Source organism: Nothobranchius furzeri, chromosome 7 (genome assembly GCF_043380555.1).
Source record: "Nothobranchius furzeri strain GRZ-AD chromosome 7, NfurGRZ-RIMD1, whole genome shotgun sequence".
Lineage (NCBI taxonomy): Eukaryota > Metazoa > Chordata > Actinopteri > Cyprinodontiformes > Nothobranchiidae > Nothobranchius > Nothobranchius furzeri.
This window is the reverse complement of record NC_091747.1, coordinates 75,331,237-75,355,839: the sequence shown is the minus strand read 5'-3', so window position 1 is coordinate 75,355,839 and position 24,603 is coordinate 75,331,237. Positions and strand designations below refer to the sequence as shown.

At 43.5% G+C, this 24,603-nt stretch overlaps 2 protein-coding genes across 4 annotated transcripts; both read right to left on the bottom strand.

The window, feature by feature from the left end:
• Positions 1–2,843: 2,843 nt before the first annotated feature.
• septin3 (septin 3) lies at positions 2,844–20,702 on the bottom strand. 3 transcript variants are annotated; one of them, XM_015954262.3, is made up of 10 exons: positions 17,112–17,249; positions 15,207–15,596; positions 14,988–15,116; positions 11,326–11,407; positions 11,073–11,210; positions 10,511–10,628; positions 10,256–10,351; positions 10,021–10,117; positions 9,877–9,928; positions 2,844–3,178 (listed from the first exon to the last, which is right to left on the bottom strand). In XM_015954262.3, exons 2-10 carry the CDS (start codon positions 15,592–15,594, stop codon positions 3,049–3,051), a joined length of 1,230 nt encoding a protein of 409 aa, XP_015809748.1. In that variant the 5' UTR covers positions 15,595–15,596; positions 17,112–17,249; the 3' UTR covers positions 2,844–3,048. The 3 variants fall into 3 exon arrangements, with proteins under 3 accessions (XP_015809748.1, XP_070409519.1, XP_070409518.1); XM_070553418.1 differs by lacking the exons at positions 2,844–3,178; positions 17,112–17,249 and adding exons at positions 9,369–9,706; positions 20,532–20,702; XM_070553417.1 differs by lacking the exon at positions 2,844–3,178 and adding an exon at positions 9,369–9,706.
• LOC129167213 (uncharacterized) lies at positions 17,440–22,904 on the bottom strand. Its single transcript, XM_070553454.1, has 4 exons — positions 22,512–22,904; positions 20,796–22,420; positions 20,534–20,732; positions 17,440–17,455 (listed from the first exon to the last, which is right to left on the bottom strand). The coding sequence occupies exons 1-4, from the start codon at positions 22,694–22,696 to the stop codon at positions 17,440–17,442; spliced, it is 2,025 nt and encodes a 674-aa protein (XP_070409555.1). The 5' UTR covers positions 22,697–22,904.
• Between the last annotated feature and the right edge of the window lie 1,699 nt (positions 22,905–24,603).

The following is a 24,603-nucleotide window of genomic DNA, read 5'->3' as shown; positions in this document are numbered from 1 at the left end:
AGTGACTGACTGGGTGTCTCTGAGACAAGTGGCCCAGGGGTGTGGTGAGGAATAGTGATATGTCCACCAAGCAGCCCCCCCTTGTGGCGCGTTTTTCACACTGGAAATGTGGGTGGAGTAAGACTCTTGGTAGCCGGAAACTTATTCTTTAAAACTCTGACTCATCACTGTATATTGTGCTTTTATGTTTGATGGTCTGTTTCGATTTTTCCCAGATTAAACCACTGGCGTGTTCTCAAAACACTCTTGTGAATGAGGGTCCTTGCTTGTTAAAACAAAAATCATGTTTTATAAAGATTCCAGTCTGACAGACCTCAGACATTCTTGCTGGCCAATATTAAAGGTTAATGTGATGAGATTTTACTTCATGCTTCCTGGATTATCTTCAAACATTCTGGCAGCTCCATTAGAGTGGGGTTTCTGACTGACTAAATATTGCTGACACCTTCTGGAGGTGTATCTGGGGTTTTTTCACACTGAATCTCATCTAAGCTCAACATTAGATGGATGTTTCCCAGGCTGGACTTGCTGATAAAAAGTGCTTTTTAACTTAAGCAAAGTTTGAAACATTTATTTTTCATGTTGATTTAAATCCCTTACAGTGTCTGCATATTACGACAATTTTCATATGTGTATCTTGTTCATTATTGTTTATTTTTGTGGACCCCCCCCCCCCCCTCTCCCCACCTTTTCTTTTCCTTTCTCTTTCACCTCTGTCTCCGTGTCTGGTCGGAATTACAATGCATTCAACAACAATAACAATAAAGTTTTAAGTATCAGGCGTGTCATTAAAAGCAGACGCTTTGATGCTCCACCTGAGAGTAAATCTGTAAGGCTTGTCACCAGCATTCAGACATCAATTCTGCTTGCTTCACAGCCAGACAGGACACGGTAAAAAAAATAAAAATAAAATTCCACAATAAAAGCATATATGCTGACAAAAATGGTGACAGAGTGGCATTGTGCAATTAAATCAACAAATCACAAAAAATCTAAAAACTTGGACAAGTGCATTTTTATTAAATAAAGAATAAATTACAACAATAGGGCACAAATGTATAAATAACTCCAAAAATTATGCTTAAAATGTGTCACAGCAACTTTGATTAAAGTAGTCATTAAATAAATGTACAGGGTGACGTTGTACTGGCTGAGAGAGAGGCATGATGGGCTGTCGCTTGAGTTTCTGGAATTAAGACTGCAGCCATTTCCCTCCCAGTTTAATGTTCAGATCACACACATTCAGAAATGTAAAGGTTTTCAGTGGTAATCAAACAGGCAGCATGAACACAAGCATGCTCACACAAACACGATATGATACTTTATTTTTTCATTTCTTTTAAACTAAAACCACAAATATGCTTCAAACACCCCATCAGCATCATACTGGTTAATTACTGGTTTGTTGAAAGAATAAATTACTTTATAATTTTGGCATTATTCTTCTCCACTGCAGACTCTACATGGCAAACATTTTATAAATGTTGAAATCCTGAAGACAACTTGGTAAACATGTTCACAGCTCAAGTGCATACCTTCTGGGTTTTAACCAAAAAGGGTATTTAGTAAACTTGACGTGAAGAGAGATGTTGGCAACCTTGGAAAATCCTCTCAGAATGGATCTGACAGGTGCAAGAAAGAAGCAGTGACTCACATCCCTAATGCTGCAGCATGCTGCCACCTAGTGGTGACCAGCAGGTGTTTAACTCTAAAATAGCGCAACAGTTCCCCTTCTGATCTAATGCTTTGTATTTGTTCGTTTGCCTCAGACCATACAAACATAATGCCAAATTGCCTACACAGCTGTGATGTTATTATTTATTTCCCACTGTAAATAAGAGTAGAGGGATTAAAATAAAATGTGCAACAAAAGTTCAGAAAACAGAATTGAGGGTGACAAAAAATAACACGACAAATAAATGTGTAAGTTTTTCATCCATCTGAATAAAAAAGATTAATTTGTGCAGAGGAAAAAAACCACTAAAGAGGCTTGAACATGATCTTTCTTACTTAAACACAACAGCCACCCACCCTGTGGACTCGTGCTGTTTTAGCATGAAGGGCAGTAAAAGCAGGAGGTTTTAAAGAACTGCATCAACTAAAATCTGAAAGTAAAGTCAGTGATTTCTGTCTGAATTTTGTTACTAAGAATTTTAAAAATTTAAATTTTAGTAATCACCTGCAGAGCTGGCTCGCTAGTCCCATATAAGCAGGAATACAGGTTTAATATTAAAACCTAATTATTTGATCTTGTCTAAATTCATCCATCTTTGCTACACAAATCTAGTACATTTTAAATTTGTCTCAAATATAATTAAGATGTGGTTTGAAGATCAGGAACTGTTAAATATTCAGTTATAATTAGTAACTCTGAGGCTTTAAAGGGGACATCTTAAATACTTTAATGCCTGACAGCGAATATTTGAGTATAATTTTAAGTGGGATTGTGTAGAAAAGTTAGGATTAGTCTAACGGTTTTAGACGAATCACTGAATGGCCTCAGCTTGGAGAAACTGAGATTAGCTCTGATCCTGCAGGATAATAATGCTATTTTCTAAACTCTACGTGTACACAAATGTCACAATTTATAGTTATCGTGACAAATGTATTATGAAGTAGCTAGCCCTGTGGCTAACCACAAGCTTTTAACAGTCACACACGACATTTATAAGACAGCAGTAACAAAATGTTAATAAACTTTTGAGACAAAAATGGTATCTGACCCCATCTCTTACTAGCCATTCACTCATACGTCAAATGAAAAATAGTCTCTGTTTCTTCAAACTAAGGCCATTCAAAGGCTCACCTCCAGCACTCGATGCTCTGGATCGTTACACCAAACATTTATGGGTTTTCTTCATATGAAAGTAACAGGATATGTTTGATGAGTCTGAGACTCCACACTAAATGACAGCGACTGTTACAGACTGACAGATGTTTCACTCATGCAGCAAAGCTGACGAGAACATGATCTTATAATGGTTTGTAGATTATTTTTTGAGCTTCACTGCACTGTTTTGATCTCCTGAATGATCCTTCGCTGACTGACTACAGGTTGCTTTCCTGGGTGTCGTTGGAGGAGATGGGGTGCAGCCCGCCGTTGTCGTTCAGTCTCTTGGCACGGTACGTTTCATAGTGGATGTTGTGAGTAACTTCCTTCAAATCCTGGAGGTGAGACCTGCCCAAGAGTAAACACATAGCGATGACATCACCAATTCAGACTGCTTTCTTTTTTGTGACTACACATTTTAAGATGAAATGTATTATTTAATCAAATAAAACTGTACATTTTCTAAAACAGATCACAGGAATTTTGTTTTGTATATTTCTTTGATGAGGATGGGATGAGGATCAGCACCTCCAAATCTGAGACCATGGTTCTCGACCGGAAAAGGGTGGCTTGCCAACTCTGGGTCGGGGGAGAGGTCCTACCTCAAGTGGAGGAGTTTAAGTATCTTGGGGTCTTGTTCACGAGTGAGGGTAGGAGGGATCGGGAGATCGACAGGCGGATTGGTTCGACGTCTGCAGTGATGCGGACGCTGAGCCGATCTGTCGTGGTGAAGAGGGAGCTGAGCCAGAAAGCCAGGCTCTCGATTTACTGGTCGATCTACGTCCCAATCCTCACCTATGGTCATGAGCTTTGGGTAACGACCGAAAGAACGAGATCGCGGATACAAGAGGCCGAAATGAGCTTCCTCCATAGGGTGGCCGGGCTCAGCCTTAAGCTGGGCGTACACTGTGCGACTTTTTCACTCGTAGCACTCAGCTTCAGCTCAAACTGTACGACTTCCTCGCAGGGCAGATCTCACGAGTCATGCGCTCACGCTGTACGACCCAGTTCTCGGATGCGACCTGACTGCTCACACTGTACGTCTGGTAGCAACACGTCGGCCCTAAAAATGTGCTAAAAATAGCAGTTTTTACTCAACATGTCAGACTTTTTTGTCTTGTTTTGCCTGTTGTCCTTCGGGAGAGCTGCAGGAGGACACACAGGGATTTATGGGGGTTGGATGAGGAAAACGAAATAAAGAAAGTAAATCTGTGTTTTGTGATCAGTTTAATTTGACATGAACACGACAAACACGCTTTCTTGACAATCTTTGTGAGTAAAAAAACGTGTAGAAATTAAAACAAACAACGTGTGTTATTAGGGAAATAGCAGCGAGCGGTGTTGATGCAGGATTGCGCATGCGCCGTGAGCGGTTCTGATACTTTTTGGGTCGCAGCTGCTTGCAGCGCCGCTTCAACAGTGCGATATCCTCACGAGGGACGAGCAAAATATTTAACACGCCAGAAAATTGTGCGAGCTCACGATTGCTGATCGGTAGCTGGTCACTTGGTGTTAATCGCCTCTCGTAACCCCCTGTACACTACACGACGCTCGGCGCAAAACTCGCCCCGATCTCGTAGATTCTCGCACGAGTGGAAAATCGGCTCAAAAAAGTGAAAAAGTCGCACAGCGTACGCCCGGCTTTAGAGATAGGGTGAGGAGCTCGGACATTCGGGAGGGACTCGGAGTAGAACCGCTGCTCCTCCGTATCAAAAGGAGTCCATTGAGGTGGTTTGGGCATCTGGTCAGGATGCCTCCTGGACGCCTCCCTGGGGAGGTGTTTCGGGCATGTCCTGCCGGCAGAAGGCCCCAGGGTCGACCCAGGACACGTTGGAGAGGTTACATCTCCAATCTGGTCCGGGAATGCCTTGGGGTCCTGCCGGAGGAGCTGGTGGAGAAGGCCGGGGAGAGGACGGTCTGGAGCGCCCTAGTTGGGATGCTGCCCCCGCGACCCGGACCCGGATAACCGGAGGAAGATGAAGACGACGATATTTCTTTGAAATTCCTGACTATATTTTTTCTTTTTCTTAACGGTGCAAACTTTACTTGAGATTAAAGAAACATCAGACGTATTCCACTAACTGGAGAGGATTTAGGTTTTTAGATCTCGGCCTGCTCTCAGATGCTCTTTATAACTTTTATGGCACAAATTTGGAGGTGCAGCAGAAGGGTGGAGGGTGATCTGCTTCTGTTGGCGAAGCTGAGCGGAGACATCTGCCTTCACCGACCCCTAACATCTAAGAACTACAGCAGTTTGAGAAAAAGTAGTGAAAAACATTATATGTTTAATATCTTCTCATGTACATTTATATCACCTCTCACCAACAGATGTGTTATTTTTGAAATAGACAAAACAGTGCGGTGGGTTATGAGCATCGCCTTGTGATGAACGTTTTCTGCTACTAACTATTGCACCAGCTGTGTTTATTTAAAGTAAATGAGGAACGTTGGTTAAAAACAAGAAAAGAATAGGGTTTATCACGCCATGGTCAGACGTAAAAATAGAGGTTTCAGGTAAAAGTGTAATATAAATATGTCTGAATAATAGCCTTGTTATTGTAACAGGGTTCAGAGCTAGAACATCTACTATACATGTCCTTCAGTTAATACCTGAAATATAAAACAATACTTTGTATTGTCTAGTGTTAATAAAACAACTCTATAATAACTAGTTTTATTTCTATGTCAGCTTCTCTTCCGGCACTTGCAGAGTACAGATGCTTCTGCTTTTGCTCCCTTATCTTTTTTCCCAAGGCTCTTTGTCCTTTAAAAATAAACTTTTACTTACTTACTTACTGTCTGCCCACAGAGCACTTCTCTGCACTTCTCCTGAAAAACCCTATTTTTTAGAAATGGATTTAATGAATTGGTCATTCAACGCGATTGATAAGATTTTTCCAACGATGAGAACGGAGCAGGGGGCTCCCACTTGCCCGCAATGGACACACCCGGCGGGGTATATGCTCGATTCCTGGAAAGAATGGAGGATCGTATGCCTCTCCCAGCTGTCCATTGAGGATGTCAAAGATGTGTGGATGTTTGGCCTGATGATCACTGGATTTCTTCTGATTGGAGTGGGAGGATATCTGGTTTTCTGGAAATTTGGGAAGACGGGAGCGATTGGAGGGCGACCCGCACCCACGGAAAGCACCATTCGTGTGGAGACCTTACAAACTGGGACGTTACTCGAGGTGAAACGTAAGCTGGACAATGTTCTAGCTGCGTTACCGGTATTAGTGCGCAAAATGGATGTCATCTCGGAGAGGGTCACCGGACAGTGCGGAGATGTTTAAAACCTAAATTGTCTTCACTGGAGGACTTGAATGACCAGTTTAGAGACTGGAAGGCAGAGAGGAAAATTATCACTGCCTGACTCAAACAAAGTCTTGTTATCCGAATCTGACGCCATGGCGGCCTTCAAGTTGCCAACAACAAACCCCCATGGAAGAAATGCAGACAGATGCTGTGAACCCCCCCCCCCCCCCCCCCCTTCGGATTGGTGGACTTCAGCGAGGTCATCAACCTGTAGGGTCAATGTGCTCTGTGCTCCTCCCAAGATCTCCTTCCCACCTGTGGCTACAGTGGTTGAGCGCCATACAGGGCTGCTCTCCCTGGGGAAACAGGATCCCAGCCCCCCACCCCCACCCCCGCCCTCCTATTGGACTCTCATGTTGTGAACTGTCGATGTCTGCGTTCCTCCCAAGATCTCCCTCCCACCTGTGGCTACAGTGGCTGAGCGCCTTGAGATGGCTGCTCTCGCTAGGATCCCCCCCCCCCCCCCCCCCTCCTCTTGGGCTCTCGTGAACTGTTGATGTTCGTGCTTACGTGTTTGAGGTGTTTTTTTTTGTATTGCAAAGCTACGCCCTGCCGGGAGTATCTCTGGAATGCCTTTTATTCCCTCCCCCAATTTATCCTCATGTAATCCCCTTTTCATCTAATGAAATGCTGGCGGCGCGTGCATACGCAGCGGCTTCTCTCTCTCTCCCGTTCTTTAGCGAGAGTTTGAGAGTAACGTAATTTCATTTCTCTGTATGTCTTGTACATGTGGTAGAACTGACAATAAAACTGACTTTGACTATAACAATGAAACAGCAGCAAACAAATAAAATTGGCCTTTACTGCCTGTAGATCCTCCACCAGACGACAGTAGACATTTACAGGACTGTCTATGACAGGTTTATGATGAAAGTACTAATCCAGACACAGTTAATTTAGGCTAGCAGTGGTTTGATGCTAATTAGTGCCTCCTATGGTCTGACTCCTGATCTGCACATCTACCACCAAAGGATCCAGGTACAGGAGAAGACCTCTTCTCCCTTTCTGGTCTCCCTGATAGGACACACGTGCACAGAAGAGCATCCCCTTCCAAGCAAAGAATCATTTTCTCATCCATGACAGCTACTCTGTGTGTGCGCACAAACAGCTGATTCAGTCTATATTGTAACATGAACATGAGCTGTTGAACGGTGGTTTGGTTTTAGGTAAACACAGCTGTCAGATTTAGTTTAGGTCTGATAAATCACCAGTGAGAGCCTGATTTCTGACCCTGTGTATTATAAACGGGGGTGCACATAATATTTTTGGGTTGGTACTCAGGGGAGAACCTATGGTTGTTGCTTGGTCCTCACATTTTTTAATGCACATAATTCTTAACCCAACTCACAACAGGAACAAAACAGAGTCTTTTTAGGTTAGCTTTTATCTAAATATTTACTACAGTTTTATTTCTCGTTTTACATCATTATAATTTATTACTTGCTTTGCATGTATTATATGATTATATTTTAGCACAGTTTTATTATTTAATATTATTATTTTACTGTCTATATGATTTTATTTATTACTTATTTTCTAATTGTTGTCATTTATATTAGCTCTTTTATTATATTTTTACTCATTTTAATCCAATGTTTCCTCTGTAGGGGCCCTCTGCCCCGGGAGCGGTGGGCAACTGTAGCTTCCTGGGCGCTCTATAGGTGGGGGTCTATGCTCCCCCTCCACTGAGCGCCCTGACTTAGTGTGGAAGACCTGATGCTGCCGGGGCAGACGGCTCCTCTGATGGCGTTTCCTTTACTTACCTTACTTGGCTCATCTGGACTCAGCCAAATATAATTTTTACGTGTGTGTGTGTGTGTGTGTGTGTGTGTGTGTGTGTGTGTGTGTGTGTGTGTGTGTGTGTGTGTGTGTGTGTGTGTGCGTGTGCGTGCGTGCGTGTGTGTGCGTGTGCTAGCATATGTCTGTTAATGTTTTTAACCTGTTATGGGAATCTGGGGTCATTTTGTAAAGCACTTTGAGTGGCACTTTGTTTGAAAAGCGCTTTATAAATAAATTTGATTGATTGATTGACGATGCAACCTATTTTAATTTTGACTGAAAACAACAAGTACAACAGGTACATGCTGCCAGCTTAACTTAAACCTTCTAGTTTTCAAATAACATGACTGAATTGTCTGAATGTAAAACACAATGTGTAAACAGCTGCTTTTGTGACAACAAAAATCAAATAAAATGAATTAAAAAGCACTCAACAAAATTACTATTTCAGAGCACTGAAGTTTTTAAAGTGACATAAATGCCGTTTTTATTTCTACAGACTCTCATCATCCTCATCATCATCCTCCTCACAATCCTGACTGGCTTCCTCCAGTTCACACGCAGCAGAGGACAACTTTCTGATGTTCTCTGCTGTTAGCATGTTTATCAAACGCTGGATGATTGAAGTTTTCAGTGTCTATGTAAAAGGTGCTGATTTTGTCTGCCGGGGTGGGATTTTCACGGCATGATCTGCACCACATCTCTGTGCGTTCATCGTTTGTTTGAAGCCAGCCGACCTCCTGCAGCCACTTCTCTGCAAACACTCTTTTCTTTTGCGGTTCCGACTCAGTCTGACGTTTTTTTGGAGGCGGAGGAACACCAAAATAATTACTTAATGGAGCTTGCTTCTTGGACATCTTTAAAATGCTCCAGAAATGTCTTCCTTCCTTCACAAAATCTTAGGTGCGCAAATGCGTGCTGCAGCTGTTTTTCAGGTGCACATTGTTTATTTTGATGGCGCATGCGCACCTGCGGACCACTTATGTGCACACCTGATTATAAATATGTTTTATCCTCTCGAATCTTGTTGTTTTGGTGGCCAGATTTGTTTACTTGTTTACTCAAATTTAAGACTTGAAGGTGTTAGTTATAAAAAACTTCCTTCGTGGCATGTTCTGGTTTTATATATATATATATATATATATATATATATATATATATATATATATACATACAGTGATCCCTCGCTACTTCGCGGTTCGTTTATCGCGGATTCACGACTTTGCGGATTTTTTCTTTGGAGCCTTATTCAAGGGAAATTCGCCGATTCGCAAAATTTTTCACCGATTTGCGGTATTTTTCTGTCATGTTTTGGGGTAAGTGTCTAACCCAAGACATACAGAATCAGACTCGAGTCGAGGTAAAACATAAACAATAATTTTATTTCTTTAATGATGAGGAGAACTGAGGGCGCACTGGTGATCCAGCGGAGGGTAAACCAGGAAGCGGCAAAATGCGGAAGTTCAGGGTGAATGTGGAGGGGAGCTGGGGTGACATCCAGAGGCGAATTGTAGATTTCCAGGTGGCAGAGTAGACGGATGAGGAGGACGAGGACGAGGTAACGGAGAGGGAGCGTGAGCACGGTGGAGAGCGGGACGGCAGAGCGGAGTTGGTATTCAGGCAGTGAACCGTGAGTGTCCAGAAGTCTCCAAGACGGGAGCGAATCCGGAGGAGAAGCAAGTCAGGCAGTAGTTAATCATCCGGCGTGGTATCTGGATAACCGTCCTCCTTTTAAAGCCGTCCCGCTGATCAGGCTGATGAGGATCAGCTGCGCTCCCTCTCCTGTTAAATAAATACTGTAAATATGGTGTCCCTACTTCGTGGATTTTCACCTATCGCGGCCAGGTCTGCAACGCATCTACCGCGATAAACGAGGGATCACTGTATTCAGATTCTCGCAGTGAAACAAAAAATTAATGTCTTGTCTCTATTCTGGGATGCTTTTTTCGTACCTGATCAGGAAATCTCTCAGTTGAGCAAACTCGCAGTGGTTTGGATTTTCAACTGGAACAAGAAAACAAAAGACAATTAGTGAGCGAAATGATCACTACTATCATTCCTGTGCAAAGCACTGAAAGTGAAAAAAAAAAACTCACCCTCTATGATTCCCCAGGCGGTCTTCCTCCCCAGAACCCGTTTTCCGTTCACTTGGTGCTCTTTATCACTCCCGACCACGGCAAACGGCATCGTTTCCTGCAGATGGACACGTTTGGACTGATTAGAGCTACCGATGGGTCGTGAGACAAAACAAGACCTCTGCCCTGAAAAGTGCTGGTGACGGATGAGTGAAAGGGAAATCTGGACGTGTGACAGTGAAAGGAAGAACTTTACTCTGATCTTGTCGTTGTCGCTCTTGTCCTCCATGTCATCATCAAACTCTTTCTGTGGGTAGAACTCAATCCCGTTGTTTTCCAGCTCCTTTCTCACCTGCGCAACCAAAGACAACATCTAACTAGATCTGACTTTAACCATAACAAAATAAACCGTTTTAAACTGAGCTCATCTTCTATTCTTGTTTTTAAATTGTTACTAAAACAGACATTTAATAAGGAGGCCATTTCCTCGTGATTTTTTTAATAAACTCACCCTCTGTTTGAACTCTTGTCTCTCCTCGATGGTCATCGTGTCCGATTTTGCGATAACTGGAATTATGTTGACAGAGTGACTCAGGCGCCTCATAAATTCAACGTCCAGCTGCCGAAGACTGGAACAGACGGAGAAAACAAAAGTAAGAGACGGCTCATCCTCCGAAGGACCGATACGCTGGCAGAGGGAGTTCTGCGTGACACGTTTGTCGGGTTCATTCAAAATTTAGACTTTAAATGATTTTCAAAAGCGGGCATCCTGCTGGACAAAAGTCTGTGTTTCTCTTATTTGACCGCTCACTAAAAGCTCCAGTCGGCCCAAATTACCCCGACTAAGAGGGATGAGATTAGCTGGCAAGGAAACATAAAAGACTGCATCCATTCATCCTCTCAAGAGCAATTTCACAACTGTCAGCGGCGCTCTGAGAAGGAGCTGTTGTCTGCAGCATAAAGCAGCACACTTGATTTATAGCTTTTTTAATGTGGCGTTATCTTGTGATGTTGCTTTCTGTCTGAACAAGCACTTGGTGCTGCATCCTGAGTCCTGCTGCAGCTTTACTCACCAGTGTCCAGTTGGAGGGATGAAGTAGAGACAGCAGTGCACCCGGGTGTCTGGGATGCGCTTCTTCCTGGTGATGTTCACCTCCTCCTTCAGGAACTTCTCAAACTGCTCATTGATGTATTTAGAAATGGGCTCCCAGCTGTGGAAACACCACAGCAGCATTCACAGCTTGGGCTTTGGTAATGTGGGTGAATGTTACTGTAAATAAAAGAGTGACTCGGCAGATTTAGGGATGCCCGAGTTGGTAAACCCACCAGTTGTCATTGTTGATTTGGTCTCCAAAGCCTGGCGTGTCAACGATGGTCAGCTTCATCTTCACACCACCTTCCTCAATCACTGAGGAACAAAAGCAGGAAATAATATGTAACGATGATTTTTATAAACACCGTATTTAGATTTAATTTTGTATTTAATGTTTGTATTTAGTCATCTGTTTCCTTTTTCTGTTTCCTGGTACAAAGGGGTATGGCAAGTTATGACTTCCTGTTTTAGCTCCTCATACCTGCTAATCAGCTCACCTGGTTACCATAGTAATCACTCTCCACCAACACCTTCCATTAGTCCTTTCTGTTGTGTTTGATCCATGTCATCAGTCCCTCTCTTCTGATTCCTTGCTGCCTGGATTTGGACTAATTTGTTAACTCATTCACTGCCATTGACGACTAAAGTCGTCATTTGCATTTTTTTTACTGTTTGAGCATCGGAACGAGCCCCCGCGCTGATAGAACAAACATCTCAGCCCTGAAGCCGATCTTCATCCACCTACGTCACACGTCACATGATCAGGAAGCAGACCATACATGTATTAGGAGATCGTTTTGGGCCGTTCCTGTAAAAAAAGTGAGGCGCGAACCGGAAAAGCGTCTGCCGATCACAATTCGACAACGGATTATGAAAGAACGGATAACGCTCGAAACACGCGGCTTCTTCCTGATGTAAGAGGTGAGTCTCCTCTTTGTGTTGGTTGTTTTGGCATCGACATCATGCTAGCACGCAACGTTCTGTGACTCTTAAAAAACAGTAAAAACAGTGAGAAACGCTGGCAGCGAAGGCCGTTAGTGATCAGGAAACGGCTGGCAGTGAATGAGTTAACAAACCTTATTTAGAAGCTTTCTTGTGAATTTACCTGAAGTTTACATTTTAGGTCTTATTATGTAATTACCTGGATAAAAGTAAAGCTTTAATGTTTAAGCCTATGGTTTGTTAGGAGACATGCACGGGGAGAACCAGACTGTTTGGAATATTCTACTTGGAAGATGAAAATCAAGAACAAATACCAACAACATTTCAAACAATACAAACACATATTTGATATATCTGGTGAGTTGTGCTCCCTTCCCCCTGCGGTCACCTGTTAATCTCTGTCATCAGACTATGAGATCATCTCTCTGAAGGCTGAACTGGAAAGATTACCCAGAAAAACTCATTTAAAAAAAATGAAATGAAGAAAACATTTCTTCACTCAGTCTTCAGAGTGGTGAACCCAGTTGGTTATTTCTATTCTGGAAGACTCCGTCTCACTGAGGGGATCTTTTTATATCCAGTTTTGTTACTGACCGGTTTTCCATTAATTAGCAGTGAGACGATGACTCTGGAGATCGCAGCGCCTTTAATACTTAGATTAATTTAAAAAACAGCATTTGGACAAGTGAATGCGACTAACAACAGCATTCTATTGACAGAAGTCAGTCAGGTTTTCTGTAACATTTCTAGAGTTCACCATCACTCATCGTCAGTTTGACTCAAACGACCAGAACAGACGAACATCGACTCATAGCAGGTTCGTGTTTCAGCTGCCGTCTTGCTGGTGAAGGTTCTCTACTGGACTTTTTTGGTTTCTTGAAGACATTTTGCCTCTCATCCGAGGAGCTTTGTCAATTCTGACTGGAATATGAGAGAGCTGAGTGTCATGGTCTGCGTCTGCCCCTTTCTTCATGTGCCTGCTGGTGTCCTCCATCCCTCTCTAGATTCCCTTTTGTGTCTCTTAGCGCCCTCATGTGTCCTTTGTCTGCGTTTCAGTTAGGTGTCACCTGCCTTCCCTCCAGTCCTCACTCCACACACCTGTTTCCTGTTTCCTGAATTGTTCTCCTGTGTATTTAAGCCCTGTCTTGTCTCTGTTTGGTGTCGGTCCATTGTTGTTTGTTTGTCAGCGTTGTTTTGGTGCTCTGTGTGAGCTTTGGTGTCTCGTTCTCGAGTTCTTGTGCTCTGGGTGAGCTTTTCTTCTAGTCACCAGGTTTTTGGGTTTTTGGATTTTTGGGTTTTTGGATTTTTGGGTTCGCTGCCTTTTGGATTTATTTTTGTTCATCCTGCAAATAAAAGATTATTTACTTTACTTCATCTCCTGCCTCGTGTCATCCTGGGTACTGCATTTTGGGTCCAAACATCCCCAAATCGTGACACTGAGCTTATAAACTGCAGCTGTCTGTTTCAGGTGTCACATTTCCAGCACCTACAATGCAGCTTTATACCTAATTATTTAATTTTTTCTCCCGTGTCCTGTCCAGCTGTGAAGCAAACAGAATTAATGTCTGAATGCTGGTGACATGCCTCACTCTCAGGTGGAGCATCAAAGCTTCTGCTTTAATGTCACACCTGATACTTAGAACTTTATTGTTATTGTTTTTTGAATGCTTTATAAGTCCGACCAGACGCGGAGACCGAGGTGAAAGAGACAGGAAAAGACAATCGATGATGAGCAAGAGTCTGCTTCTAGACCTGCAGAAAGAGAATAACAAACAAAAAAAAAGAAGGGGACACACAACAATTCAACAAGAGCAAGCTATCACTGTGTCAACCTGCGTTTATACCTAATTCCTACACTTTCAGTCTAGCCACACCTTCCTGCATCTAAATAAAACAACCATCCTAAAGCTGGGCGGACACTGTGCGACTTTTTCACTCGTAGCACTCAGCTTCAGCTCACACTGTACGACCCAGTTCTCGGATGCGATCTGACTGCTCACACTGTACGTCTGGTAGCAACACGTCGGCCCTAAAAACATGCTAAAAATAGCAGTTTTTACTCAACACGTCAGACTTTTTTGTCTTGTTTTGCCTGTTGTCCTTCGGGAGTGCTGCAGGAGGACACACAGGGATTTATGGGGGCTGGATGAGGAAAACGAAATAAAGAAAGTAAATCTGTGTTTTGTGATCAGTTTAATTTGACATGAACACGACAAACACGCTTTCTTGACAATCTTTGTGAGTAAAAAAACGTGTAGAAATTAAAACAAACAACGTGTGTTATTAGGGAAATAACGGGGAGCGGCGTTGATGCAGGATTGCGCATGCGCCGTGAGCGGTTCTGATACATTTTGGGTCGCAGCTGCTCGCAACGCCGCTTCAACAGTGCGATACCCTCACGAGGGACGAGCAAAATATTAAACACGCCAGAAGTCCGTGGGAGCTCACGATTGCTGATCGGTAGCTGGTCACGTGGTGTTAATCGCCTCTCGTAACCCCCTGTACACTACACGACGCTCGGCGCAAAACTCGCCCCGATCTCGTGGATTCTCGCACGAGTGGAAAATCGGCTCAAAAAAGTGAAAAAGTCACACAGTGTACGCCCGGCTTAACACAATAAGACTTAACGACATCAACAATCCATCGGGGGTAGGGAGGAGGGGTATTCATAGGTAGTTGCTGCTCATTAAGCAACAATAGGCTGCTTCAATTCATAAGCTTGACCCTCCCATATTCCAGTCAGAATTGACGAAGCTCGTTGGATGAGAAGCAAAATGTCTTCAAGAAAACAAAGAAGTCAAGTTGTCTTCATTTGAACCCCTTTGGGTCGAACATCTTGAACATTTCTGACATTTGAAGACCTTTGTTCATAATAACTGATCTTTGTGAAATGAAATAATAATCAAAATAACTATTGCTGTTTCTTAGGTTGAATCTTTCTCTCTTTACCTACCGTGAGACACTGATTTAATCTCTACGGTTTTGGGAATCTTCTCATCACGAGCCCATCCTGCGCTCTTCCTGCTCACCTGGGATTTAAATAAAGTGTTCACCAGAGTTGACTTTCCAAGTCCGCTCGGACCTGAGAGGAGGGTGAAGAGGAGGACAAGAGAGGGACTCGGGTCAGAGAAATAAACCACGTGTTCGGACGAAGAGGAGATCTGTGACTCACCAACCACCATGATGTTGAAGTCAAAGCCAGTCTTCATGGTCTTCTTCCTCATCTGTTCAATGATGGTGTCGATACCGATGTACCCCAGCAGGGTGGACCCGCCGCTAGAGCTGTGGGAGCCTCCGTGGCCATGACCTGCACTGTGTGCTGGAGGGTGGGCCCCTACATGTCCTCCACTGTGGACCACAGTGTGACTGCCAACATGGCTTGGACCGTGACTCCCGATGGGAACAGGAATTCCACTTGGAGGGGCAGCAGAAATGCCACCGCCTCCAATACCTGGTCCCTGGGGTGGAAACGGGCTTGAAGGAGAGGGAGCCCCCACGTTTGGGGGCTTGGCGGGAACAACTGGTTTGGGTCTAACCTCTGGTGGAACTACGTCTGACATGTCTGCAGATAGAGAGAGAGAGAGAGAGAGGAGAATTAAGACGACTGATAAAAAGGGTCTGAGAAGTAGGTCAGTAGAGCAAAGAAGGCTTCTTGTCACTTCACTTGTCCTAATGAGGGCTTCAGGAAGCGGCGTACAACAAAACACAGAAACACTTTCATAATGGACTCCTGGCCTGAAAACCCCCCGAGTACTGAGGAAAATCACAAAAAACATGAAATGGTCTCAAAATAAATGACAAGGCAGTTATTCCTGCCTGAGTCAAAGTGCTTGTTTAAGTGAGAAAGCTGTTTTTGCTAAACTGAGACAGAAAACCTGGAGAACATAAAACCAGCAGATGGCAACACTATCAGTAAGGGATGCTTACCAGTGGCTGTCTGGCACATCCTGACTGTAGAGTTCTCACTCAGAAGTGGACTGAATCCAAACATGTTGTACCTATGAATGATTCATCCTCTAGAATTAGGGGAAAAAGCTCCAGCAAGCCAGAATTTGCTTTTAAGACCTGCAAACCCTTATTTTTCAGTTCATCGCTGCTACTAAAGTTCCCCTCAGAAGGCTTTTTAATACTTTGCTGACATAATTTCCATGAGCATCTATTGACACAGACGTCTTGGATTTAGTTGTAGAGCCAAACATTGCAGCATCCTTGGTTCTGAGCCAAATGAACATGTAGCTCAGTAAGTTGGAGGAGTGGATTTGTTAGATTTTCTGCAGAATATGAAAGTCAAAGAGACATCTGTCAGTATTCTGGAAGCCTGGAGAAATCTGTAAAAGCAACAAATAAGCTAATATTTACCATCATTCCCTCGTGCAAGCTTTCACGATTTATCCAAAGAGCATTTTAAATGTGATATTTAGAAGATTGAAAGACTTTTTTCAATTGTTTATGACAACTTGTGATAGATCATCTTAGGGCAAATAAAGAATTACAACTTGTAACCTTAACCCTTACAGCTTTATAACTAATGTTTATCAACAGCGGCTTCTGAATGTTTTCTCAGACCTTAGTACCGTGCCCCTGAGTGTTTTTATTTGACCACTAGCAGATGTTTAATGGAATGAGCTTCTAAGTGCAGATGGTTCCAGTGAGAGGCTGAGCCAGAGATGATGATAGCATCAGCCTCCGGAGTGTGTGCACGTGGAGCCTTTCAGTCAGACATGGATCCAGGCCACAGGTCAGGGGGCGGTGGCTGTCACTGTGAGTTGGTGCTCTCAGGACGCGGCTCTGCTCCCCCTCTCTGCCTGCTGCAGTCTTGCTTCTTATTGCTGCCATGAAACTACATTTAAGCCCCAACCCCGAGCTGAAAACAACACACACTAGCATGTCGGCTATTATTCCAGCCTGCAGCCAGAACGGGAAGGTTTTCATTGGTTATGATCCAGAAACACGAGGTTACCTCCACCCCCGCCCCAACGACCCCATTGTCTCTGCCTGCACACCTGCCGGAGACCACGGCTCTAAGCTAGCCGCTAACGCAGCTAGCTGTGGGCTCGGGGGTGTCGCGCGCACTTACCGATCCCCGGTCAGTCCGTCAGGTTCTTCTACTTTCCGAAAACCTTTAGCAAATCCTCAACGCGGAGACAACGAGAAGAGGAACAGTCATGTGATGAGCCGATGGGTACCTCTGCTCTCCTTTCTCCGGGCCGAGAACACCCTTTTTGTCTGTTTCCAAGGCGACGGGAGGAGAGGGAGTGGGGAGATGCAGCGCGCATGTGCAGTGAAGCTTCTGCGTCGAGGGACATTTTTTTTAGTTTTCTATTGTCAGAGAGGCGTATTATTTATAGGCTTAGACCGTGTCATAATTAGATGAGAGGTCCAATAAAATCTGAAGTTAATGGCCGTCAAGCAGCAGGAGAGCTGAAACAAAAAGAGGGTCTTTAACTTAAAGTGATTATGTGTAGTTTTTACCCTTAATCTCTGGAAATATCCATCAAAATGTTGTTGTAAATGAATTAAAAGATGCCCAGTTGATGAAAAATACTGGCATTTTCATGACATATAACCAAAAAAATCTGTTCTAAAATGCATGGGAGCAGGTCTAGCTCTAAGTCATATTGGATGCCATGTTTCCTTTTACGGTAACCCGTGAGGACAAAATGCATTCACTGATTTGTAACAAGTGGTTACAAAAGTTTTACCATTACGTAATAAACATTGTTTTACACATTCACCACTTCACTCGTTGCTTGAGATGAAAGGGAATCTGATGTTCATGTTATTTCGCTGGAGGTTGTGCTCCCAGGGAGTTTTGACCCATAATGGCCCTCTATTGGTAAGATCTTACTTGAACCGAAAAGTAATGCTTGCAACCATTTAGGTAAGTACTGTCCCCTATTGCCAGGGAAAATACACACTGTCACTTTAAGACACATAATGGAGATTTGATGGGAAAATAATTTAAAATTCTAAAATAAAGAAAACTTTGTTTGCGGAGAGCAGACATAGCAGATATAAAGAGTAAGTTTTCTTGTTATTTATTAAAGGTGCATCATGTAGAAATGAAGTAAAAATGACATCCTGTGGTAAAATTTGGTTACTGCAAACACTTAAAACATTTCTAGAGCTTTTTGCCACCTGTCGTCAAATTACAGTTGTCGGCTCTGCAGTATTAGCTCGCAGGAGACACAGTGACCCTACCCTCGCTGATGGAAAACAGTACGTCCCTCCTTCCTTTGTTTTGAAATAAGAACTGACAATCCCTGCAGCCAGCTGGATATGAAATATGTTTCAGTATAACTTTCCTTCCAAAGTGACTGAAACATTAGACTCTTTTGGGATTTTATCATTGTAAAATTCTCACTATATTCTTACATTCTGCACCTTTAATAATCATTCTTAAAAATGTTGTTGTTTTTTTTCTTTGTTTGTATTTTCCAGCCATTTAAATCTGAGCAACCTAAGCAGTAATAATTACTGACGATCATTCTATTTGCTGGATAAAAGGAGTGAAACCTAAATGGAAAAACTAAAGTGTAAAATGTATGTAAATAAATAATAAATATAGTAAATAAGTAAATCAATAAATAATGAAAATCCATGAAAAGTTTTAAATTCTATTTTTAATTATTTCTTCATGAACATTTTTGAAAGGAAATGTCTTGTAAATACACATTTAAACACCCCCCCCCCCCACACCCTCGTTTTAAATTATGACTTTAAAATTGATGATTTATTTACAGAAAAATATATAAATTCAACACTTTTGCTTTTGTTCCCAGTTTTTAGCAGCTCAACTCAATGACCTGAACCATTTTATACACAAAAGACCCATTACTCTCAACTATCATTCACAAATCTGTCTGAATCTGGGTTTGTGATTGCTGAGATAATCCATTCCACCTCACAGGTGTGGCAGATCAAGCTGCTGATGAGACAGCATGGACATTACTCGGGTGTGTCTTAGGCCCTGTCCACACGTAGCCGGGGATCTGCCAAAACGTAGATATGTTTCTACGTTTTGGCCTGTCATCCACATGAAAACGGAGTTTTTTCACACGAAAACGGATCTTTTTAAAAACTCCGGCCAAAGTGAAGATCTGCGTTTTCTCCGTTTTGGGTGTCTGCGTGTGGACAGACAAAACCGGAGTTTTAAGGTCCGCAGCGTCACTTTCCGCGACAAAAAAATGCTGACATCACGCGTGCGACCTGTGTTTACACTAGCCGACAGCATGGATGCCCTCAGAGCTGCGCTCGCTTTATCAATTGTCCAAGCGCTTTTTGCTTGTTTGTTTTTGCAAGCGGAATTACTGCTCCTTGCGGAAGACCACAGACGAAGGATGAGATGAAGAACGGGGGAAGTACTGCCACCTACAGGTCTGGCATGTCCTTAACAACGTATTTATCCGGGTACGTGTGGACAGATTTTGTTTTAAAACGCGGTGGTGTGGATGCAAGTTTTTGGAGGGGCGGATATTCGTTTTTAAAAAACCCCGACTACGCGTGGACTAGGCCTTAGACTGGCCACGGTAAAAGGCCACATGATAACATTTAAAAGAAACCATCATAAAAAGCTTAAACTGATAATTTTAACAAGGCTTTGAGGGATCCTGTTTTTCTCCTTCAGTTTTTTCTTCATTTATGATCTCTATTTATTATGTATTTTCTATGTGTTAACGATTTATGATCTATGTATTCGTTCACCTGCATCTCAACACATTCTTACTCCCTTCTCCTCATACTGACACTTGAGCCCCATTCCCACCTGTACCGGGTCGGCCCGGGCCGGGTAGCCCCAGTTGGCCCCATCCTGGCCCAGTTGATTCCACACATCCTTGCCTTAAGCCCATGTGGGCTGATTCTACCCACCAATCAGAGGCTTGCTCTAATGGAAGGTGTGAATTTGCTGTCAGCAGTGGGTGTGTTGGCCCTGGTCGGCCTGAAGCAGTACCCCTCGGGAAGAGGGCCGAGAATGAGCCTTGGTTGGCCCGGGAAAATTCCAGGCCACCCAGATATGTAAACAATCTACGCTACCCGGCCCGGGCCGACCCGGTACAGATGGGAATGGGGCTTTAGTCAGGCTCTCTCCGCGGCACGTCTGAGCCCCATTCTCATCAGTTTTTGATGCACAAGAATCTTTCATTCAATATGCTTCTATGAATTAATGTAGCTTGTGGTATGAGTTGTGACTCTATTTAAAGATTTTTTTTAATTAAGTCAAGCAGCAGACATAAAAACCAACAGATTCACGTGACAAGTGAAAAAACGAATTCTCACATTTGAACTCTCTGAAAACATCGAATTAGGGAACAGATTTGTGTTTGTTTTGGGAAACAGGCGCTCTTTTTTTTTTGGCTTTTTAAAAACAGTTTAAAGCTTTTATTGAGGGTCTTGAGTTCTTAAGTGAGATCCAGACCCTGGAGCAGCCACATTTCTGCTCTGCTCCGTGATAAACAAACTAAATGCAGCTTACTTATTTCTGAGGCTTGTTACTCACACCTTATCTGAGAGTGGCTCTGGTTTTGTTCCTCCGCCGCTCGTCTCTCTGCATGTTTCTGCTGTTTGAGTGGAAACCTGCTTCGGCCCGTTTGAGTTAGACTCTGCAAACCAACTCTCACGTCTTCAGTGCGTCTGTGACAGTGCTGATAAAGAGTGGTGTCTTCTATCTGTCTGCCGTCCTCTTTGACCCCTCCCCCGTCTGAGCCCCCACCCCCACTGACAGAGTAATATTAAACTATACTGTTGGGATGTGTGTACTCACCCACATACACTGAGTCTGGGATGTGCATGGTGACGTAGCAGGGGTCTTCCAGATCCTCTCTGTTGATTGGTCTGTTTGAGCAGTAACGCTCTGGTGTTGTCCCCTCTGATGTCTGGTGGGCGGGTTGCTGCGGCAGGCCGACGTCTCCTTTTAGGCTGATGCCAGATCTGTTTGTGTTGAAGGAGCAATCGGCCTCAGCTGGGGCCCGGGGACACTCTGGTAGTTTTGTTGGCAGCTTTATGTAATCAGGTGTGTCTATAAAGCCTTTTTGATCCAGGAATGGGTCACTGAAATCCACCAGTTTGCTGCTTTCTTGTTGCAAAACAGACTTCTCCTGATTCAAGCCTCTGTTGGGTCCCATTAGTGAAAAATGTCTCTCAGCAGTCTGGTGTGTGTGAGGTGTCTTAACCCGGTTTAACCCTACATACTCTAGAGCTCCTGCTGGCTGGTGGAAGGGAGCTGACTGGCAGCGGTGATCCTCGGATACACGGTTGGATCGACTTGCTTCAATCTCTGCACCGATCCAGGCAGCCTGACTCTGGGTCTTTGATGGGAATCTGCGTCTCTCAGGGGGTGTGATGTTCTGAGATGAACCGGCTTGGTGAAGGAATTTGCACGAGCTTCCCAGGAACACTTCTTCTTGCGGTCTTGTGTAAAAAGAGCCAGATGGAAGAGTTTTATCCTCACTTACTTCTTTGTGCGAGTCAAATCGTCTTCCCCTTGCTTCACTTCTGACTGAAAGAGGCTCAGTGGAGCAGGATGCATTAGACACCACTGGTACAGTGGATATTTTCCCAGAATGCATTTGCTCTAACGATCCGTGAATGGACGAAAGATCTGAGGACTGAGAGTCTGCAGATTTACGCTGAAGGTTTGGTGAAGCGATGAGGATAGCAACACTCTCTTTTCTCTGCTGACGCTGGACGCCTGGCTCTGGGTTACTCGTGAGATTTAAGTTTCCGTGTGGACTTCTTGGCTTATTTTCTGGAGTATTTTCATTTGTATTAGGTTTGATTTTCTTTTGCTGTGAGCAGGAAATCGGCGGCACCACCGGGAGCCTGAAGGACTCAGTCTGATGTTTAAACTCTCTCGTTTGACTGACTCTTCTCAGCCCAGGATGAGTGAAGTCCATTAAAGCTCTTTGGTCAAGAACTTCATGCTTCTCCTGATCTGAAGTCGTCATTTTAGTGTTTGAAATCGAAATTGACCTTGCACGTCTTTCTTCAGCAAAGGGGGAAGGCTGCCTCTCATTTTGTTGGCTTGTGCTATAGTTTTGGCTGTGGGGTGATGGAGATGGGCTCCGCCTGGGGACTGGGACAGTTAGAGCTGGAGACATACTTGGCTTTGGATCAGGCTGGAGCTGTATTGGGTAGAAATCACTCAGCTGCGAGGCGTGAAGAGGAAGTGAGTCGCTTGGCTTTGATTTGAGAGTGAGGATTGCAGGAGGAGGATTTGGCTCAGGGGCAGGAGAAATGCAGATGTCGGGCTTCGCTGAGAAAGTCTGAGAGCGGAGTGCTTTTGAGTTTGTCCTTGGAGGAGATGAAACTCCTTCTCTGTGCTTTCTCTGACATGCTTTGCTCCACCAGAGCCGTCCAGACGTCTTGGAGGAAACTAAATCTAAAGATCTGAAAGAAAACAATTTAGAGCTCCAGGATGAATTCAGTTTATTACATTAATGTGTAAAAAAAAATTAAAAAAAGCCCCTCGTCAGCTTACTTGTCAACTGCTGATGGTTTAGAGCTGTGTTTTTCAGGGATGAGCCCCTTCTCATCAAACGAGGAGATCTGAATGGCTTTTTTTCTGATCAGAGGAGAGGACAGAGACCGAGGAGGTTCGCTTGTTTGTCTGCAGGACGGAGATACACCTGTCATCAAAGGTGTCGGGCGATGAAAAGCGCTCATTTTGGTCTATGCAAGCAGGGTGGAAGAACATGAAAAGGAAGAAAGGAACAAGAATCCGGCTGTTTATGCAAATCTCACATTTCCACAAACCTCGCCAACAGCTGTGCCACCCTGCAGCCCAACCTAACCACCGGTGTGATTATGAATCAAACCGCTGCAAAAATATGTTGCAGATCAGAAAGAAAAGGTTGCAAAAAATGGAAACGTATGCAGCAATACTTCTGGTAAAAGAAGAACCACAATAATAATGCAAAGATTTATTTTTAGAATAGGAGAGAACGTCAAACCTGCTGGCCGAGGCTCTGCTTCTGTTGTTGTCACACTGAGAGCTCAAACCAGACGGGTTCGGGCTGAGGAGTGGGCACACAGATGCCATTCTCTCCATTCCTTCACTCCCACTCTGGTGTCCCGTCCGATCTGGCTCACTGGATCCTGGGAAGTGTGAGTGTGGTCTGTCTGGTCACAGGCTGGCGTTCACAGTCCTACTCCAGCTGAAGCATTACCGAGAAGAGGCCACAAGGCTTTGGTCAACGATGCCTTTCACCGCGACTCACAGTTGCAGCTGTTTCACGTTCCTCTGATTTCATCTCTTTGCATTTTTGTGCGTAATTAAATATAAAATAGCTTTCATGATTGTTTCATTTGACACCAACATCATTCTGTGATCCATAAATGTAAAAGATGGTTTTAACACTCTAGAAGGTAACAACCGTGACATCTGGTGATGAGTCGCTCACATCGCTCTGCAGGAATTTTCTTCCACATTTCTTTACAGAAGTGTTTTAATTCCACCATATTTTTGTACTCACGTATTTAATTCTACTATTTGACCCATTTTATTGATGTTGTGTTAGTGCTTGTGTCTTCAGTCCTGTGCAGCACTCCGGAGCAGCTAGAGCTGCTGGAAATGTGCCATAGAAAAAAATTTGACCTTGATTTTGACTTTTGAGGGTTTTTCAGTGTGAATGAACTGTTTAAGGTCAAAGGTCAGTCATTCTCCTTCAGGGCTTTCTGCTAGAGAGTAGAATTCATGGTTCCATCACTTACAGCAAATGGTCCTGAAGCAGCAGAGCTGCCCCAGACCATTACACTTCCACCACCATGTCTGACTGTTTTACTTTACTCCACATAAAACAGGGAGAACACCTTCCACAACGCTCCACGTTTCCCCCATCTGGCAATATTTTCCCAAAGGTTTTGGGATTCATACCGATATTTCTAGGGGAAAATGTGAGACGGGCATTTGTGTTGTTGTTTTTGTCTTAGCTTTTCTTATGCTTCAGTCATGACCTTAACCCCATTCTTGAGATCTTTTTGCGAAGGTCATAAAGTCAGACAGGCTCTACTGAAGCGTTTTCTTTATTCTACAGCCCTGGAGGCCATCAAACCTGGGTGTGACTGGTGGACCTGAACTTAGCATAAATAATAATTTGATTACAGTTAATTTACAATTTGACAAAGAGGGAAATTGCGTTTTCTGTTTGAAGATAGCTAAATGATTACATTTCATTTGAAAACTGTGCTTTTTATTTACTCCATCGTCTAAATAATGACTACTCTGTAACAATTACAGCATGACAGACACAACGGTCTTGCGGGAAAGAAGGGTAAATGTAGCTTTTCAGTAATGGAACACGTGTGCTGTGAAAAAATGCATAAATCCTAAAAAAAAACGTCATCCATTATGTGTGAAAAAACCCCACACGAAGAACGTTTAAATGACTGAACGGTTTTATTTCTGTATGAACAAAGAAGGCGCATGATCAGCAAGGATCGTTACAGAGTTTCCTCGTGATTCTGTTGAGTAAAAACAACAAACGCTGCTTTTATTCTGCTGTCTTGATCCTTCCTGACACGTTCTTGGCTCCTTGAATTGATCCTTTGGGTATTTTCAGAGCAAGTTACTT

Excerpts from the sequence above, each read along its gene's own strand:
- septin3 (XM_070553418.1), bottom strand. The coding sequence starts at position 15,594 with ATGTCAGACGTAGTTCCACCAGAGGTTAGACCCAAACCAGTTGTTCCC. Across the intron at positions 11,408-14,987 it reads GATTAAATCAGTGTCTCACG|TGATTGAGGAAGGTGGTGTG; the intron begins GTAGGTAAAGAG and ends TTTGTTCCTCAG. Across the intron at positions 9,929-10,020 it reads CGCCTGGGGAATCATAGAGG|TTGAAAATCCAAACCACTGC; the intron begins GTGAGTTTTTTT and ends TTCTTGTTCCAG.
- LOC129167213 (XM_070553454.1), bottom strand. The coding sequence starts at position 22,696 with ATGAGCGCTTTTCATCGCCCGACACCTTTGATGACAGGTGTATCTCCG. Across the intron at positions 22,421-22,511 it reads AAACCATCAGCAGTTGACAA|ATCTTTAGATTTAGTTTCCT; the intron begins GTAAGCTGACGA and ends GTTTTCTTTCAG. Across the intron at positions 20,733-20,795 it reads CCCAGACTCAGTGTATGTGG|ACGGGGGAGGGGTCAAAGAG; the intron begins GTGAGTACACAC and ends GTGGGGGCTCAG.